The sequence below is a fragment of the Vombatus ursinus genome, unplaced genomic scaffold, assembly GCF_900497805.2.
Source record: "Vombatus ursinus unplaced genomic scaffold, bare-nosed wombat genome assembly UNPS02014861.1, whole genome shotgun sequence".
Classification (NCBI taxonomy): Eukaryota; Metazoa; Chordata; class Mammalia; order Diprotodontia; family Vombatidae; genus Vombatus; species Vombatus ursinus.
The window spans coordinates 13,526,696-13,547,388 of record NW_020954639.1 but is presented as its reverse complement, the minus strand read 5'-3'; the positions used below and the strand labels follow the sequence as shown (position 1 = coordinate 13,547,388).

General features: G+C 35.6%; 1 protein-coding gene across 3 annotated transcripts in view; it reads right to left on the bottom strand.

Annotated features, from left to right (window-relative positions):
* The window catches only part of MPP7 (membrane palmitoylated protein 7), a 256,221-nt gene that overhangs the window by 20,216 nt on the left and 215,312 nt on the right, over window positions 1–20,693 (bottom strand). For all 3 annotated transcript variants that reach the window (XM_027841614.1, XM_027841613.1, XM_027841612.1), the window contains exon 12: window positions 14,153–14,323. In XM_027841614.1, the coding sequence (XP_027697415.1) occupies window positions 14,153–14,323 (171 nt within the window). The remainder of the gene's footprint in view (window positions 1–14,152; window positions 14,324–20,693) is intronic.

Here is a 20,693-nt window from a genome sequence, read left to right as displayed (position 1 = left end):
AAAACACAGTCCTTGTCCTTGAGTAGTTCACAGTCTAAGGGGGGAGATAACATGCAAACAAGCGTGTACAAACAAGTTCTATACAGGACAAACAGGAAACAACCCACAGAAGGAAGGCAAAAAATTAAGATGGATTGCAACAGGCTTCCTAAAGAAAGTAGGCTTTTTAGCTGGGACTGGACTAAGAAAAATGAGCCCTAAAATCATTAGCATCTTAAATTCCCTGCTAAGACTTGTTTATTTAAATATAATTTGTCAGTATGTAAAATACTAGAAAACTTTAAAAAGACTGACTTGGGGGGGGGGGCTGGGGGATGACAATCATAAATATACTTAGGTAAGTCACACAGTCTCACTTTAATAATAAATAAGAAAATTGTGATTCCTAGGCTTGGTGTTAAAGATGATAGGAGATAGACTTTCTTATATCTAAGAGGGGTGGGGAACCTGTGGCCTTGAGGCCACATGTGGCTTTCTAGGTCCTTCAGTGAGGTCTTTTGACATTCCAAGTTTTACAGAACAAATCCTTTTAGTAAGGGGATTTGTTCTATGAAGTTTGGATTCAGTCAAAGGGCTACTCTCAAGGACCTAGAGGGCCACATGTGGCCTTGAGGCTGCAGGTTCCCCACCCCTGATCTAAGAGATATGAGTAATTCTGAGATTTCATCTGACACCCATTAGGGTATAATGTAAAAAACGAAAATGATAATTGATGGAAAGGGCTGTGAGAAAACAGACACATTGATATACTCTTGATGACCTGTGAATGTGTTACAAACATTCTGAAGAGCAATTTAGAATTATACACAAAAAAGTTATTAAACAATGCATACGTTTTGACTCAGCTATACCACTACTAGGCCTATACATAAAAAAGACATCAAAGAAAGAAGGAAAGGTCCTTTATGTACCAAAATATTTATAGTGGCTCTTTTCGTGGTGGCAACAAACTGAAAACTAAGCGGATAACTATTAAATGAAGAATGGCTGAATAAATGATAGTATATGAATGTGATGGGATACTACTGTGTTATGAGAAATGAATAAATAAATTGTTTCAAAAAGATACAGAAAGGGGCAGCTAGGTGGCACAGTGCATAGAGCACCGGCCCTGAAGTCAGGAGGACCTGAGTTCAAATTCGGCCTCAGACCAAACACTTGACACTTACTAGCTGTGTGACTCTGGGCAAGTCACTTAACCCCAAATGCCTAAAAAAAAACCAAACAAACAAAAAAAGATATTGAAAGTAGGAACTGATGTGGAGTGAAGTAAGCAGAACCAGAAGTACAATTTATAACATCAATATTATAAAAATGAATAATTTTGAGGACCTTTATAAACTCATGAAGAATGAGATAAGCAGAACTAGGAGAATAATATATAATAACCAAACTGTGTAAACAACTTTGAAAGCTGTAATATAATGCTGTATATGAAAGCTGTAATATAATGACCATTTGTGATTCCACAGTAGCAATGATGAAACACGCTATCCATTACAGAGAGGTGAATGACACACACCCATATATGTGTATGTATGTATGTATGGTCTGTAATACCTAGCACCTTTGGGGGATGGAGCCAAGATGGCTGAGTAAAAGCAGTGACTTGCTTGAGCTTTCCCCCAATACCCTCCAAATACCTGTAAAAATGGCTCTAAACAAATTCTAAAGCAGCAGAATCCACAAAAAGACAGAGTGAAACAAATTTCCAGCCCAAGACAACCTGGATGGTTGATCGGAAAGGTATATCGCGCCAGGTAGGGAAAGGAACACATTTCGGTGTGGGCGCACGGACAAAACAGGCCTTAGCGAACTTGGAGCAGCCCTCAGAGGACTGAATCACAGGCAGCTGTGGCGATTTCCAGACTCCTCAACCCAAGAGACAAGAGAGAAGGGGGTTGATGGGGGGGGGGGGGAGAAGGGGGGGGGGGAAAAACCAAACACTTCTGAGGAGGGACAAGGTCAAATGAGAGAATAGAATAAATAGGGGGTGGGATAGGATGAAGGGAAATATACTTAGTTCTCCACAACATGACTACCATGGAAGTGTTTCACATGACTACACATGTATAACTTGTATCACGTTACTTACCTTCTCAATGAGGGTGGGTGGGGAGGGAGAAAGGGAGAAAATTTGGAACCCAGAATTTTAAAAACAAATGTTAAAAAAAAATTGTTTTCACATGCAACTGGGAAATAAGATATACAGGAAATGAGGTACAGAAATCTATCCTATCCCACAGGAAAATTAAAGGGATAGGGGATAAGAGAAGGGGAGGAGAGATAGAAGGGAGGGCAGATTAGGGGAAGGGTATTCAGAATGCATTCATTTTGAGCTGGGGGGAGGGATGAGATGGGGAGAAAATTTAGAACTCAAAATCTTGTGGAAGTGAATACTGAAAACTAAAAATAAATAAATTAATTAAAAAAATATCTAGCACCTTTGGAGAATTTTTTTTTGCCTCCTATGCACATTTGTTACAGCAAATTTGTTTTTCTTTTCTTTTTTTTCCCCAGTGAAGTGTAGGTAGGAGAGAAAATGGATTTCTGTTGATTAAAAAAAAATAGGGGGGCAGGGAGGGTGTGCTACAAATGTGAAATGCATGCATTTTCATTTGAAGTCACTGCATTTTTAGTTTTACCTATCTGTTTTACTTTATTAGAGACCTCTCAGGAAACAGGAATACTCTGTAAATGTAATGTAAAACAAAATGCACTATTAATGCTTAAAAATCTATCTATCTATGGATATATCTATATCAATATCTCGAAGGAGGGAAGAAACTTCTCCAGACCAGACTCAAGGTAAAAGGAGCCAAGACAAGTGGTGTAAGTTGTGTTCAACATTTGTAATATTTCACCATTTTCACGTTATGAAAAGCCTACGAAATGTGTGGGTAGAGTAAGGTTTTTCCAAAAAATATACTCACTGTCTAATAAAATAAATCAGACATTTATTAAGTGCATATAAGCATCCTAGTGGGTACTTTAGAAATCTTTTTGTCTAAACCCCTAATATTATAGATACTAATACTATGCAAAGTGTTAAGAGATACAGTCCCTACCTAGGTAATCACGATAGCAATTTGGTGAGGGAAATGACTTGTGAGAAACAATGAAAGGACAATACAATATAGTATATTGTTAAATTACCCTAATTTGCATGGCATTCTAACCAAATAAGCTGTTTATTGCCGGAGAGATAGATAGTGATGGTTGACTTACTATATATTATTTCAAATAGAGCTACTAGTTCTATACTAAAGGAAACAAAATTTGCAGCTTATTTCATAAATCAGAAGATGCTCTATTTATACTATCGCCTTAAGGTAACATTGTATATAGGTCACCTACTCCCAATCTTTGACAGCAATACTTATATAAAATTTTCATATTCATTTTATAGCCAAGAGGCAAGACTATCAGTATATTTGTCTGAATCTCTTAACTGGGGTATTATGATCACATTACATTTTAAATAAAATATTCTATTACCTTTAAAGTTATTAGTCATTAATATACATGAATGTCCTTTCTTTGTATTCCCACTGCCTAGCACAGAGCCTGACATAGTTTGTTGTGTAATAATTGCTCAATGACTACATTTCACACCTCCTACATTCATATTTAAGCTAAGTCAACAGTTATCAAAGGATTATTCTTCGCAACAGAGGCTTAAACATATCCTCAATTCATGATTCATGAGTTTAACTTTCATATCTGCCCCAAACTCTAGCTGGATTTTACTTTATAGTAATTTCATCCTCTCTATCATCCTCCTTCCCCCATCTCTCTCTCTCTCTCTCACATGCTATATTCCTACACCTATTGCAATATTCAAACTAGCTTTATATTTCTCAAATGATTAAATTCCCATCAATTCCCTTGTAAAATTATTGCATTGTCTAATAGATTTTACTATCAGAAATGTCTCTTAATATTTAACATGCATTTCATTTTTCTTCATTTTGTTCTATAACTTGTAGCTACAGCCGCTTGGGCAACATTAAATACATTCTTTGATTCTTTGGTGTTTAGACCCTTAAGATATTTGTAGATGGCTATCATGTTTCCTACTAGTTGTCACTTGGCCAAGTTCTACATATTTAGTTCTTTCAAGCTTTCCTCATAGGGTGTTCCCTCTGGGCTCTTAATCATTCTTATAGCTCTGGTCTGAATGCTCTCCAGTTTGTCTACATCTTATTACTAGGAAGGTGCTTAGATCTGAACACAATGTTTTTTTGCAATATAAGGAACCTCAGTTAAAGTCTACCTCTTAACAGTCTATGAATTAATCCACTAGCACGTATGCACTTATTAAAGTATATAACAACCTTACCAGTTTAAATCTACTGAGAAATGCACATCACTTGGACAATTAATAATTACCGAGTTTTTTATTTTTAATTTTTATCCCTTTGATTAGTAACCCTTGAACGAAATGTATGTCTTATTTTATATGATGTTTAAAATTAGCAACATAGGAGTATAATACATTTAAGCAGTCAATAAAAATAAATTAGGAAAAGTTTGATTTTATAATTTTCATTTAAGAAATAACAATCGTGAAACATCTAAAATCAGATTCTTTAGCCTACATATTTTCATCCTAAATGAAAGGTAGACAAATTAGTTCCATTTATACATGCACTTTCAGTCCTCTCTTTTAACCCAGGGAGGGGCGGGTGTGGGGACAGGAGGGGCGCCCCTGGCATATATAGCAATCTTTTTTCAAACCAAAAAGAACCCCAGTGCCTGTCATCTTTATTGCCTCATTTTTTACACTATCCTGAAATAAATAGGAGAACTGGAGTGTTTTGATTGTTTCATTTCCAATTTTTTTTCCTTTTTCTCTCCTGAAAATATGTAACTGCTTGTGCTTTGTGACAATACTTAATTATCACTGGCAATACAAGTATTTTTTTATTAGTATTTTATTACTATTTATTTCCTGAAAGTAATGCAAAATTTATAAGCCTGAGTGTTCTTCCCCCCCCCCCCAAATGTGGCCAAGAAAGGTGTGAATATTTTTCTGACAATTAAATTCTTGGCCATACACATTTAAAAACAAAAAAGGGATAAAAGGGTGGGAAAGTGCCCTAAGACCAATATCTAGCTTAGCAATGTGAGTTGTCAGAATTTTGAAACTAATATGATGAAAGTTTTGCTTTTAACATCAACTTAAATTTCTTCCAACAGAATGATACATTACTATTTGTGAGAATAGTTTAACTTTGACAGTCATTTATAAGTGCTAATAAAAATATTTTTTAAAAGGATTATAGGGGAATTGATATAGACAATTCTTATTTGTAAAGGAAAAGTGTAGACACTAATACTTCTCTCTCAATGCTGAACCAGACAAAACAATTCCAGGTTACTTAATGTTTTTAAAACAACATAAAGTAACGTATGTTATCCTGATTATGAACAGAAAACATGCTATAATCATTATAATAAAAAAATAGCATCCAGAGGATACTGCTATACACCACAAGAGCCAAACTTGTTTTATCACAATGCCAAGCAGTACTTTGGCCCAAAAGACTAGAATCATACTTCTTATGTCACTTTCAATATATATTAATGACAAAAAAATTTTTAGTTGGGAACAACTCTGACAAACTCTCCCCTAATGTTAAATAGTATATCATAGTATAACATATGAAACACTTCTTTCTATTTCTACTTACTATCTATCTTTGTGCTTCCTGGAACTAATATTAACGTGCACTGAGCACAGGAGGACGAATGCTACTGGCGCACTTGCAGCTTTTAACATGTGCTCACTTCCACTGTACCTGTGTTGCTTAACACTGCTAGTTTTTCCACATTTCACCCAAGACATTTTTATGGTATTGGCCAGACTTAAGCTACTCTTAATATCCAGAGAAAAACATCAGAATTACTGAAGTCTGCAATAAATTTCTGAACTGCTTTTGTTACTGAAAAAGTACACTTTCTTCATCTGATTTATTGCAAACCAAATCAAATGAAATCTCTAGGTATTCTGTAGATCAGACAGATGCAATCTGTTATAAAAAGTCTATTTATCACACTAAGACTGCTCTATTTGTTGATGTAGGTATAAAATCAACTCAATCATGTTATTACATGTATTTGACCCAGAATTATACAATGATCACACTAGTAGGTGGCTTAAATTTAGCACTGGAGAATGACAAATCTGTTTATTAAACTAAATTTAAAGTTCTTTGGATTCAAACTATATAAAAATACAGCCACTTAACAGTTCACAACAAATCCTGCTAGAGTCGGATTTCCCTTACTCTGCTGCTTTCATAATAGAGGAAATACTATGCTAATGAGGCATCAAATTATATATTAAAGTAAAAGAAAGAAAAGGAGTCAGAATCTTGCTGAAAGAACTGTTTTTCCATTGTTGCTATTTAGAATGAATTTATACTTCATGTGTTTTCCCTGGATAAAAAAGCTCCTAGCCACATTTGACCTCTATTTCAGAGCACAGACAGGCAGAATTGGATCAATGAATAGATAAAAGCAAATTTGGATCTATCAGTGGGAAAAAGATAAACACAATAAAAAGACTAATGAGTGAGGGATCACTTCATAAACCAGGAAAGTGCAGTGGTGCAGAACAGAGTGCTGGGCTTGAAATCAGAAAGGGGTTAGTTCTTGTCTCTGACACTTCCTACCTGCATAACTTTTGGCAACTCCCTCATCTTGGGAACTGTAAATCTGTAAAATGGGGATAATACCAATAAAGGCTACCTATAATACATAAAAAGTACTCTATTAATGTCAGCTTTAATTATGTGAAATAAGAGAATGAATGAGAAAAGGGTATAAGATAGTAGAGCTAGCTTGATAATTCTTACTGAGCTTCTATCATTTAACATTTACTTTGATCACAAAAATGAGGGGTAGCTAGGGGGAGCACTGTGAATGGAGTCCGAAAGAATGAGGTGAAATCCTGCATCAATCACTTATTAGCAACGTGACCCATGGCGAGTCACTTCACCTTTATCAGTCTCAGTTTCTTTATCTGCAAAATAATAATTGTACCCATCGCCTAGGGTCATTGTGAGGACCAAATGAGATAATGTCGGTAAAGTATTTTATAAGCTTTAACGTGCTATATCAGAGCTTGCGATTATAAAATCTTGGTAAGAACTTTAAGACTGCACAAGACTTTAGTGCTATATCAAATAAAATTTGAGATACACCGAATTGAATATAAACATTAAAAATTATGCCTTCAAGCTTCATTCAATTAATTTTACTTTAATATTTTCATTAGTGATCAAAAGGCGTCATGGTATAGTCGTTTGAAAGACGGATGGCCTTGGGGCCAGGTAGATCTGAGTTCTTTGTCCAGCCTCTAACAATCACTGGTTGGGCAACCTTGGACAAATCCCTTAACACCTCCTCTTCTAAGACCCTAACTGGCAGAGAAGGGGCCAAACTGCATTGGTAGAGGGGGTTTCCTTCCCTAGGAGTTCCCTCTATTGTTTAAACCTTTTTAACAGGTCCAATCTTTACCCCTATTTTCATGAGCAGTGAGGTAATACCCTACTCAGTTATAAAGGTGATCACATAATAAGGGTTGTCACAGCAGAGTATTATTATAACCTCTTAATGATGATAAGATATTATTTTGGTCTGTATAACATGAAGTAGGCAACAACTATTTTCTGTCATTAGGTGGTTTTCTGTCATTGGTCTATAGTAGCTTTTCTCAAACATTTTGGTCTCAAAAACACTCTTTTGTACTCAAAATACACAAAATTATACTTCATACTATTTTTTTTTTTTGCTTTTTGGTGAGGCAGTCAGGGTTAAGTGACTGGCCCAGGGTCCCATAGCTAGTGTCAAATGTCTGAGGCCAGATTTGAACTCAAGTCCTCCTGACTCCAAGACCGGAGCTCTATCCATTGTGCCACCTAGCTGCCCCATATACTTTATACTCTTAAAAGAACTCTAAAGCGTTTTTGTTTATGTGAGTTATATCTATATATCTACCTATAGTATTAGAAATTAAAATGCCTTAGTATTAATCATGAAAATCATTTTGATCTTATGGACCCTGCAAAGGTCTTAGTGACCCCTAGGAGTCCCTGGCCACACTACGAGAATTACTGGTTCATTGAGAGCAGGAGTCTCTAGGCTCATTCTTGTTTTTTGAGACTGACTTTCCCTCTCCCAATGTTGCCATTGATTTGGCCTAAGATCTTGAAAAAAAAAAAAAAGGTGGACAGAAGGTAACAATGTACTTTCTTTTTCAATGAGATGAGTAAATGAAAAAGCATTTATTCATTCAGCTAAAAATAAATCAAAACAGATTTATTAAGCATCTACCATGTGCCTGGCTCTATGGTGTGGAGTGGATATACAAGTACAAAAATGACATAGTCTCTACCCTCAAGAAGCTTACAGTCTAATCGAGGGAGACAGCATATATACAGGAGTTTTTGTACGGGAAGTCACAGTGAGTGAAAGTGAGTGCAGCCACAAGGAAGTCAACCAACATTTCCTTTCTAGTAGCAATGATCATGCTGATCTGATTACAGTTCTCAGTAAGAGAAGATGGCCAGGGTAGAGAGCTAGATGAGATATGAAGCATGGCCTAGACTTTCCAGTCAGCTAGTGCTGACACTGGGTAATGGTGTGAAAGGAAGGCTTGAGTATAGACTGACCACTCCTCTAGTATCACATGAGACCATGAAACTAAAAGGACTTTAGGAAATGACTGTTGGAGAAAACTGACATCTTACTTTACCTAATTTGACCTACATTTTCTCCTATAATTGTTTTTGTTAAATTGTAGTTTTTGTTGAGAGGTGGTATGATATAGTGGAGGGCCCACGGGTTCAATCCCTGAGTCTGACACATCCTGGCTGTGTGACCTTGGGCAAATCACTTAACTTCTCTGTGCTCCAGGTAAGTTTCTCAGACTATAAACTGCATACAAGGTGGCAATCTGGACTGGTAGAAGGAATTTCCTACACCAATAAAATCACAGACCTAGTCCCCATTTCTATCCTTACCTGTAGTTCTTGTTAAGCACGTGGAAGAACAAACGTTCTCATAAATGTATATTTACTTAAACTACTTTTAAAAAACAATTTTCACATAACATGTAATCATAAAACACAAGTGAAACGAAGGTTAAGAAGTATTTAATTTTCAAGCAAAAATTTTAAATATACAGAAATATTTATTATTTTTCCCTTCACGCCTTGTAACCTAATAGAATGTCACAATTTTTCTCAAAACCTATAAGAAGAATTTTAGGTCTATTATTTATTAGCTTTAGCAATAAAAGTGCAGTATATTGTTGGTGTTTTTATTTTTACAAAAAGTTTTGTTTTTCTTCAAGGTAAGATTCAATTTTTAAAATGTTAACTATTACTAAAGACAAAAACTTAACTTAAGGCACTAAATACCTAACATAACTCTATGATAATACCTTTGTTTAGAATGCACTTCTTAACAGAAAAAGAAACTTCACTGAAACTGTCATGGGAAAATGTCTATGTGGCAAGAAAGCTATTAAATTTTTTAAATTTTACATTGTTTGGAATGGGACATTTCCAAAACCAAGAGAAAATTAAATAATTCTGATGAAAGTTTAAGGTTTCCCACTGTCCTATTTTTCTCAAGTTAATACACTCAGTCTATTTTTATTTCTTGAACATTAAACTGAACTGTGAAAATTATAAATATTTAAATGGGATGATGAAGAAAACAAACAGCACGTTTCATACTTGTTCAACAGTATTTTTTTATTTCGAGACTTTTTCAGCATTTAAATTTTATTAGATGTTATATCAATTATCGTCTCTACGACAGCCATGAAAATAAAAGGCCATAGGGAAACTAGATTCCAAGAAAGGGAGTCATTTTTGTATCTTCATTATGCCATGCATAAGGCAGGAGTTTATTGAAAATTTTGCTGAATAGACAAAGTTCACCAATGTCACAATAACTCACATATTATTTATTACTAATTGTTACTAATTATTAATTGAAGTAGATGCAACAAAAGATTCTTAGCCATTGTCTTCAGTGTCTTATTACTGATACATCCTACTCACTCTTATAAATTACTGCTCCATAACTAATCCAACTTCCCGATGTTATAACTAAGTAGCTAAATCTGAGTAGTAAGAATATAAATGTTAATACTTTGAAAATGAAAAGCCTCTTTTCTTAATTAGGCAAAAAATATCTATATTAGAGACAAGTAGATAAAAAATTTGGTGGCCTGTAGATTTCTTATTACATTTACATATCACGAAGACAACAAATAAAAAATCAGAATCATAGCTAATGTATTTCAAATAAACTCTATATATGGAAAATATTTTACGAGCACTGACTCAACAGAAGAAAGCAAATATATGTAATTTTAAAAGACAGATTTATAAAACAAGTCCAGGTGTCACTGGATGAGAATGTATAATGTGATGCTCTGCAGAATACCTAAAACAGAATGAGAAACACTCTAACCATCACTCTCTGACAGTCTGGGACTGACATTTCCAAGTCCTACATCTGCACAGGACATTCCAGATGCAGGGAGTCTTATAAATCCTTTAGCTCATAGGTTACCAAAAAGTCTGCTTCAGTATTCAACTTTTTAATATTATTTTGCATCCTCTAAATTCTACGTGAGCAAATGTTGTTAGTTGCATAAGTAAGACTATCAATCTCGGAGCTCATAATTACATGTGAGAAGTATCCAAAGATTACAGGCTAAGAGATCCTCAGTTCTATTTAGATCACTAATGTTAATGTAAGGACAATCAAGCCCTCTACAACAGTGGTTTCAAACACAAATAGAACATAAGGATCCTTAAGACCACATACTGACTTAGAAAACCACATACTAACATTACCTATGTTCTAGTGTATGGCTTTTTTGGTTAAATATTTCCCAATTATATTTTAATGTGGTTCAAACCAGACTCAGGAGTGTTTTGGATGCTGCCATAGGCTTCATATTTGATACTTCTGCTCCACAATTAGGGGCCATCATAACCTTCTCATTTTATTACTCACTTCCTCATGCTATATGTTCTAATTAAACTAGACAGTCTTATGTCTCTTCATCATAAACAATACTCTTATGTCTCTGCTTAGATTGTTTCTTCTTTCTTCCTAAGAAATCCTCCCTCCACATCTTTGCCTATTGGACTCCTATCTATTGGTTAAAGGCCAACTATTATTTCACCTCCTTTAGGAGGGTGCAGAGTGATAGAGATTTTGGCCACAGCAATGCATGAAGGCCACCTACCAGGACACAGAAAGATTTTTAAAGGTATTAACATATTAACAGCTCTGCACTTTCAGAAACTATGTGTCCTCATTTTCACTCAGTTAATGTTTGTTATGCAGACCTCCCTCCCCCTCCCTTGCTTTCCATCTCTTGCTCTCAGAACTGTCAACTGTCATCTCCTACAAGCATTATCTAATTCTATTAAAAAAAGGCATACACTGTCAGTGCCAATGCGCCTTTATTCCTCTCTAGATTACACTCCTGACTCTCCCAAACCTTTTCTATAATATTCCAGGAACATATTCACCCTAAAAGCTCACTCTACCCTTAGAATTCACATATCGGAAGTACCCTCTCTGCCCCCGTGGCCTCTCTCTCTGATTGGCTGGTTCTTCCTGGACCCTCCATCATAAGGTGGAAGCTCAGGCCAGTCATGTCTTTATTGCTCTCCAGGCTGTATTCCTGACCTTCTCAGTCTTTCTCTATAATCTAACACCTTTCTCTATTAAGCATCTCCTAGTTTTCAGCTCCATTTTATGTGCTGTCTTCTCCCATCAGAATGCAAGCTCCTAGGATCACAATCAATAAATAAACATTTATTAAGTGCCTATGTATCAAGCACTGTGGTAAGTGCTAGAGATATAAAAAGAGGCAAAAGACAGTCCCTACTCTCAAGGGGACATCTAATGAGGGAGACAACATACAAACAAATATATACAAAGCAAGCTCTATACAGGACAAACAAGAAATTAAAAAAAGAAAAGCACTAGGATTAAGAGGACTTAGGGAAGGCTTCTTGTAGAGGGCTGGATTTCAATTGAGACTTAATTAAAAGGAAGCTAGGAAGGTCAGTAGTTGGAGTAGAGGAGGGACAACACTCCAGGTGTGGGAGAAAGTCAGAGAAAACGCCCAAAGCCAAGAGATGGGCTGTTTTGTTCATGGAACAGCCAGAAGGCCAGTGTCACAAGATCCAAGAGTATGTAATGGGGAGTAAGGTATATGAAGACTGGAAAGTTAGGAAAGGGCTAGGTAATAAAGGACTCTGAATACTAAACAGAGCATTTTGTATTGGACCCTGGGAGTGATAGGGAGCCACTGAATTGGGGGGTGAGAGGGGAGGATGACCTGATCAGACCTGCATTTTAGGAAAATTACTTTAGTGGCTAAATGGAGAATGGATTGGAACTGGGAGAGACTCAAGGCTAGCAAACCCACCAGCAGCTATTGCTGTAATTAAGGAATGAGATGATAAGAGCCTGCACGGGATGGGGTGGGGATGGGGGGAGGTCAGAGTGTCAGAGGAGAGAAAGGGATGAATTTGAGAGACGTTGCAGAGATGAAACTGGCAGGCTTTGACAACAGCTTGGATTGGGGTGGGGGTGGGGGAAGGAGTGAGAGATAATGAGGAGAATGAAGTCTAGGATGACTCCTACATTGGGAGCCTAATGGACCAGGAGGATGGTGTTGTCCTCTTCAGTAATAGGGAAGGATGGCGGGGAGGGTTTAGGGGGAAAAATGATGAGTTGTTTTGGACATGTTGAGTTTTAGTTATCTACTAGACATCCAGTTTGAAATATCTGAAAAGTAGTTGGAGATGTGAGATTAGAGGTCAGCAGAGAGATTGGGCAAGAAAGGTAGACCTGAGAAACATCAGCATAGCAAGCTTGTATTTGTATTCACAGCCTTAGCACAGTGCCTGAAACTTAGTAACTGCTTAATAAATATTTATTGATTTCTCTTGAAAATATATTGGGGGGGATTAACTATTTAAAGACTAGCACACTAGCACTGTTGACAGACCTATGAATTTGTCCAAATATTTAGGAATATAATTTGAAGTTACATACACTCCCCCCAAAAAAGTCTAAACTATACTTAGCCTTTGAACTAGTGATAACACTAGGCATATTCCCAATCAAGCTCGTCAAAGACATTGGGAAAGATTCCATATATATGAAAATATCTATAACAGTACTTTTTTTATAGTAGCAAAGAAATGGAAGGAAAGTGAATGTCCACAGATGGGAGAAAAGTTGGAACAAATTGTGGCATATGATCTTAATGGCATGTTACCGTGCTACAAAACGGTGAATACGAAGAACGCTGAGAAACCGGGCAAGATGAACTGCTAAAGCATGACATCAGCACTGCTTCTTTACAATAAGGAGCACGATAATGCAAAAGAAAACCGTCAACAGACTTCAGGACTCCAAGCAATGCAACGCCTATCTGTGACTTCAGAGCACGGGGGTGACCTGTGCTTTCTGCCTCTCAGAAGAGAAGTGGTGCACCACAGGCATGGAGCAGGGCCACACAGCGTCAGATACAGCCTAGCGGTTTTTGTTTTGTCTGACTGCACTTATTCATTAAAAGGGAAGTTTTTATTGAGATGGTGGGAGGGAAGTAATTGGGAAGTGACAGTATTATTTTAAATGTATCAATAGAACACTACAAAAATATTCTTTGTTAAAATGGAAGGTTATTTGGGGAGAGATTATTGGGAAGTAACAGCAGTGTAGAAAAGAATCTGTGAAACTTCTTTTTAAAAGGAATATACCATTTTTTCTAAGGTTGGGGGAAAAAAACCCAAATACTTATAATTTGCTACATATCAAAAGAACAAGATAACTAACACTTCTCTGTTTAGAGAAAAGTTGGGAAAACCCAAACCAAATGGATTTTTTTTTTTGCAAAAAACAAAAAACAAAAAAACAAGAGTGTCATACTTATAAGAATATAAGCTGCTTGAAGTTAGGAATTATTTTTCACTTTTTCTTCACATGCTTAGTTCTTTGAAGAATATCTTACTAACCACAGAGGCTTAATAAATAAATGCATGTTAAATTTAGTTCTGGTTTCCTCAGAATTAGATAGAAATAAACTTACCAACCAAAACAACCAGTCTGTATTTCTCATTATTTTGTCTCCTATATGGTGAAACTTCCTCATACGTTGGGACATCTGCTGTATCATACTGATCACTCTTCTTGCATTCATACATAGACTTGTTTGTCTTCTTATCTTTTCTACTAAGACGGAAGCTTCTTCTAAAACCAGCTGGAATTTTAAAAAATTATTTGTATTTAAAAGCACAGAAAAAAACTTCAGATCCAGAAAAGAACCAATAACTACATTGTTACAAATGTGTCTGATAAGAAAAAGCAACATTTTAAATAATTTCATCCAAAGGATATTTTGGAGGAGAATCAGACTTCATGTATTTACGTAGTTTATATAGGCACTCCAATATTATAATAGTCTTAAGCCACAGAACATCTTTTTAAGTAAATCAATGCAGGTAACTACACAACTTAATGAACCAAAATAAAGAAAGAATACTTTAATAAGTACATCAGCCCAATTATTCATGACTCCGATGCTGAATACATCTGATTAAAAAAAAAAGTATATATAAAGAAAAGAACTTCAAATATTAACAGGCACATAACCTCTTTTCCATAAATCCTAGATTACTTTATAGCACATGTACAATAGTAATGACATCCTTGTGGAACAGGTATAATGGATAATTTCACAGAGAAGAGAAGAGTCACGGAAGCTAAAGTCACAGCATGTGCCTATGGCTGCAAGAGACTGAAGTTATCCAAGCCCAGTGAGCCTTAAAAACCCGTTTAGACTGTGCATTCATCATTAGGAAGATTAACTTTAAAGTACCTAAGGGAATGGTTACCAGAGTCAATTAAAAGGACTCTACTATACATCTACTACAATATGGATATTTAGAACCTTTATGATGAAATTCACTGAATCAGAAGGATGTAGAGAATAGAGGGCTGACCTTAGCAGAAGACCTGCCTCAGTTACTTGCTACCTTGGTGATCGTGACATGTCACTAAACCTATTGCATCCTCAATCTCCTCATCTATAACATGGAGATAGCAGCAGTACATGCATCACAGGGTTGTGAGGATCGAATGATATAATATGTAAAGTGCTATGCAAACTTTAAAGGTTTATAGAAACAAATCAAACATCAGATCAACTTTAGAACATATGAAATATGTACTTTTGTGGAACTAATGTTACTATACTGATCAGAAAACAAAGTGAATTTTCTTTTTGAATGCACGCATACTTGGTAGTAAAACTGAAGAATCTTTTACTGGTTGGCATGAATTTAAATTTATATAAAGGGAAGATAATAATGCTTAATATCATGCTTAAGTCATTAGCTAAGACTCAAAACAAAAAAAAGCTTTATGTGTATTTTTAATTATTGATGACTAAAAGCAAAAATCAGAATTCGAGCAAGGAATTACAATCTAATACATTTAAACAGAATGGTTAAAATAAATATAATTTTTAAAAAGATGACTGATTCATTTAGGCATGGCACAAAGATTTTAATTTGGGGCCACAAAGACTCATTTTTGCTTCTATGGAGATAACCAGGTAGTTTGGGGCAAAGATTTATGCATGAAACAATCACCAAAGAAATCTTTTCAAGACAGGGATCTCAGTTTGGTAAGGTGATTCAGGAAAACAGCTTTAGTGACACAGACATTTGGGAAGATGTCATAGAGCTGGGATGGAAGTGGCATGTTAGAAAGTTTCTCTGTATACCGACTTTGCCTACTGGAGGAAATGCAGAGCAGTTTAAAAAATAGGAGAAAATGAATGTGGGGTTTGATGGGAAAGATTATACTGGAAAAACTAAGAGGAAAAAATGATTATCAGACAAAAGTATTCTAAACAAAAAGCAAGACAGCAAAAAGGGAAAGTAGTAAAAGGCAGTTTCTCATTTTGAAGTCGGTGAAAGCACTCTGGACACAAAGAAATGAGATTCTGGAGATGTAAACAGGCATATGAAAGAACAGTGATAATATGGACATAAGACAGGAAATCATACAGAGAATGAAAATGGGAAGAAAAAAGGAAAATATGAATTCAAACCTCTCTTTAAAATGATTAAGTGTTGTACAAAACATACTCTGTCCCTTTCTCTTGTGCCAGTATTTTAGTTCCTTGAATGATGCCTATTCTTGTAGACATTCTACTGATGCTCAAAATAAATATAGCTTTGGCAGCCATGTATCATGGAGCCCCCAACAGTTTACCCAGAAGGCATTCTTCACTTTATAGAATCAGGGCATTTAAATCTGGAAGGGCCTTTGTAGATCCATTTAGTCCTATTCTTTCATTTTAATATGAGTCAGAGGTTTTAAGCGACACACCTATAGCAGGGCCTCAGTGATAGAGAAGGGACTGGAACGTTGAGCTCTTGATCCCAGTTCCAGTACTCCTTTTACATTTCCCTTGTAGAATTTTCACTGGAGGCAGCAGGGAGTCAGCTACCCTCCTTATTGTATGGTAGTTCCGGACAGCAAGAGTGAGTACCAAATGCAGGGTTCCCAATGTCCAGTACCATTACGACTCTAGGGGAAAACTAAGGATGAAGGAATGGAATTATAACTACTTTTACAGTTAGAATTTGGGGAAATAATGTACAACATGATGATAAAATCAGACAGTTTTAAAAATTTACTTCCATGGTGATAATAATTTAATTATTTCTAACTCATTTTATTTTTGCTTTTCTAAGAGGCAAAAAGAAGTTAGCTGGGGAAAGAGAAACAATTTAATTTAAAAGTAAGTGTTTTGGGGTTTTTTAAAAAGGCTGCATTATGTTCTATATATGGCAGAAGTCTTATGAAGCTATTTGTTATCTGGCATATTTCAGGTATTCATTAATTGTTATCAATTTATAAAATGGAAATTTATTTGTTTTATACATTTATGTTCATTTTAAAAGCACCTTGACAAATGTAATATGAGATGAAAATTAGTCTTTTAAGTGGTTATTCTACATCCTTCTACAGCAGAAGTTAAAACCTCAAAAGATGCACAGGTCATGCCAACAAATAGCACTTTGGTTCTACTCCCAAGTAGCACAAAGAATTAAACATTTCTTGTTAGAGTCAGTTGAGTTCTGTGATTAAAGAAAACAATTTTAAGAATTATGTCCATACTCTGAAAATGAGTACAGTTCTCTGTAGATGACCCTGAGTACATAACCCAAGAACCACATAATCCTATTTCATCTCAAGTAAGGAATTCTTAGTGGCATCTGGCTTGAAGAAAAAAGGGAGTTCAGTGTAAGAATGCAGTTTTACATAAAATACATTTTCCTTATATTTCCTTCACATTTTTGTAATTTATAATTGGCTCAACATTTTTATGGACAGTATTTTTCCATAGTGCTTACCCACAGCTGCTAGAAATTTCCATTTTTTGGAGAAAAAAAGGAATGGCACATTTATTTTATTACAATAGGAGAGTGATATTGCAGCACCACCTCGGCTGTGGATCAGCACCATTAATCCCAAGCAGACACAAGAGACTTCTCTTTCCTAAAATGTTTTTCCATTAAGAATAATTTATGATAAATGTTAATTATTTTCATGGGTTTTGATTTTGTCATACAATGTTCTTGCTCACTTAAGAATTACTTTAAAAATTCACAGAGAAGGAAGGACAGAACAAGGTGATTGAATGCTTTGAGTTGAGTTCCTTAATCATAGTAATTAGTAACAGGAATCAGAGCCCATCCTGGAGGCAAAATAAAACAAAGTTATTTAGTTCAAGAGGAAGGCTATGTCAGACAGATCCTGTGCTATGATTATGGCACTAAAAGAACAAAGTCTAAGAATAATCAAATGTCACACTAGAATATTCATAACAGCAGGAAGAGCTGATGAGGTCCTTAGCTCTTCTACTTTGAACTACCATTGTAACATAACTTTTCAGAGTGGCATTATAATTGTCTGAGACTAAAACCTATAGTTTTATGGCAGGACTTTCATTACTTAAATTACTTACCAATTTGTTCAATCAATCATGCATTCATTCATTCATTCAATACATTTATTGAAAGCTTATTACATTTAAAAGACAACGCAAGATACAAAGTCATAAAGAATATAAGAAAAATGTATGTTCACAAGAATCTATGATACAAGGAAGTTATCTACTGAACGCTATCTCTAGGTCCTGAAAATTTTCTTAAGTACTGTTGTCAAAAGGTACACATAGTTTAGTCTTTTTTATTAATAGTCTCATTAAAAAAATACTTCTATAATATTTTCAATCTAAAAATCAAATCAATTAGGCAGATTTTAAATCTGGGGATTCTCAAAAAAAGCTAGATTATTTGCATTTATGTAAAATTTTTCTTCTAAATATTAAATTTTACACTTAGGTTTAAGTAATTACAAATTCTTGCTACCACAGTAAGTTTTAAACCAAATGTAAATGTATGGTAGTGCTGATGTTTATGTAACTTCAAAAGTTGGTACTATGTCTCTACTAACATCTTATTCCCATGTCCTTTCATAACGTGGAGGTGCCACATTATGAAAACATGAAACAAACGGTGCCAGTTAAATACAAACCATGACAGCTAGGCAATGCAGTAGACAGAGGGCTGTGCCTGGGGTCAGTAAGACCCGAGTTCAAATATAACTTCAGACACTTACCGTATGTGTGACTCTGGGCGAGTTACTAAATCTTTATCTGCCTCAGTTTTTTTATCTGTAAAATAGGGATCATAATAGTACCTACTTCCCAGAGTTGGTGTTTAATATAGTGCCTTGCACACGGTAGGTGATTAGTAAGTGTTTGTGCCCTGGCTCTCTCACTCCCCTGCCCAGTTAGAAAGGCGTGGAGGGCAACTTCTGCAACGGACTACACGTCCGCTAATCTGAGGCGTCACCTAGCGAGGTTTGGATTGGCTCATTACCTGAAAGTTGGTCATGTGGGGATCACGTTCTTTTTAGTCATAGCGAATCAAGACTATTAAGGACATGAGGATTTGCTACTTGTGTCAGTTAAGGCAGCACTCAGGCTAACAAATGCAGATCTTTTTTTAACTACTGAAGGAAGTGATATCTTAGTGACTGCTAAGACCAATACAATTGAGCACTAGGGATTCTGAGATCCCAGGTCCTGTAGTTGTAACATGTACTATAGTAGCATGGTACAGTGAATGAAGATGCAGGTCTGGTGGCAAAGGTCAGGGGTTCAAATTCTACCTCAGGGAGTTGGACAAGATGGCTCCCGGGGTCATTTCCAGCCCCAGCTCTATGATACCATGGTCTGAGAACGCACAGACAAGCGTTTTTAACGCCACTCAAAAGAGACATGATTCTATATTTCCATATGCTGAGACCATCGTGGCGAGAAACTAGGTTTTGGGAGTCGTAGCATTGATTAAACATAAGGTCTAAGTAATAGCTAGCATTGACACAGTGCTTTAGCGTTTGTGAAGTGCTTTACGTAGATTGCTTTCATTTGGCCCTCAAAGCAACTCGGTGAGGCTGGTTCTGTAATCATCACTCTTTTAACAGATGAGGAAACTGAGGCTGAAAGACTGCACAGGGTCACATTCGTTAGCAGGAATCTGAGGCAGGATTTGAATTCATACGTTCCTGAGTTTTCCTGGCACTGTCTACTTTGATGACTAGCTGCCTAAAAATAAACAGTAAAAGCAAAATAAGCACAATGGGACTGAGCCAAGAATTATACTATAGTGAGGGAAAAGAAGTTTACCAAGTTGATGGGAAAAAATAAGTTCCACAAGTTAATAACGGAACTTAAGATTGGAGTACAATGAATGCAATGGAGAATAGCTAGGGAATGAAGAAAAAAGAGGAAAACGGCCAGGATTTTGGGATTTAAAATGGTCTCATTGTTGTTAAAACCTTAATTAAACCTGAGAAATTATATTATTTAATAACATTGTACTCTTCTAATTCCATCTGCTAATAGCTTAAAGATAATAAAAAGTTATTATATTTTATATTTAATTTTAAAGGGGACATGTCTTATTTCTTATATATTATTTATAATTCAAATGGGCTATTTTGTAAAAATAAAATATGAAATAATTCAAGACCACCCCCTGTCCTACAAAAGCCAAGGGAATCTAAAACTAAGTAGTCTCTGGAAGCACATATTGATATAAACACATACTGTTTGGGGGAGAATTTTCTTTGTTTTCTATTCACAAAAAAGAAAATGAACACATTTTTAATTTTAAGATTTTAAAAATAAGTTACTTCCTAAGTCTGGTTATATTTCCTATAGCTATCTAACCTTTTAAAATAAATCTCAGGCACAATTGAAAGGAATGCCATCGTTAGGCTTCTAATGTTTAAATATCATATATATTTAAGCATTATGTAGGATGCATGACCAAAAATAAAACTCAGATCACAGCAACTTGGATAGTAATTCATGTTATAAATGGGTATTTTTAAACATATAAAGTAAGACTCCACAGTCTATTCCCTTAGACTGCATGACTCCTGAAGAAATAAAAATCATAAAAATTTTCAAATTCCTTTTTCATTTCCAATACCTTTCCAAGCCAATTTTCTGTTTTATTTTGCAGTGGAAGATCTTAACT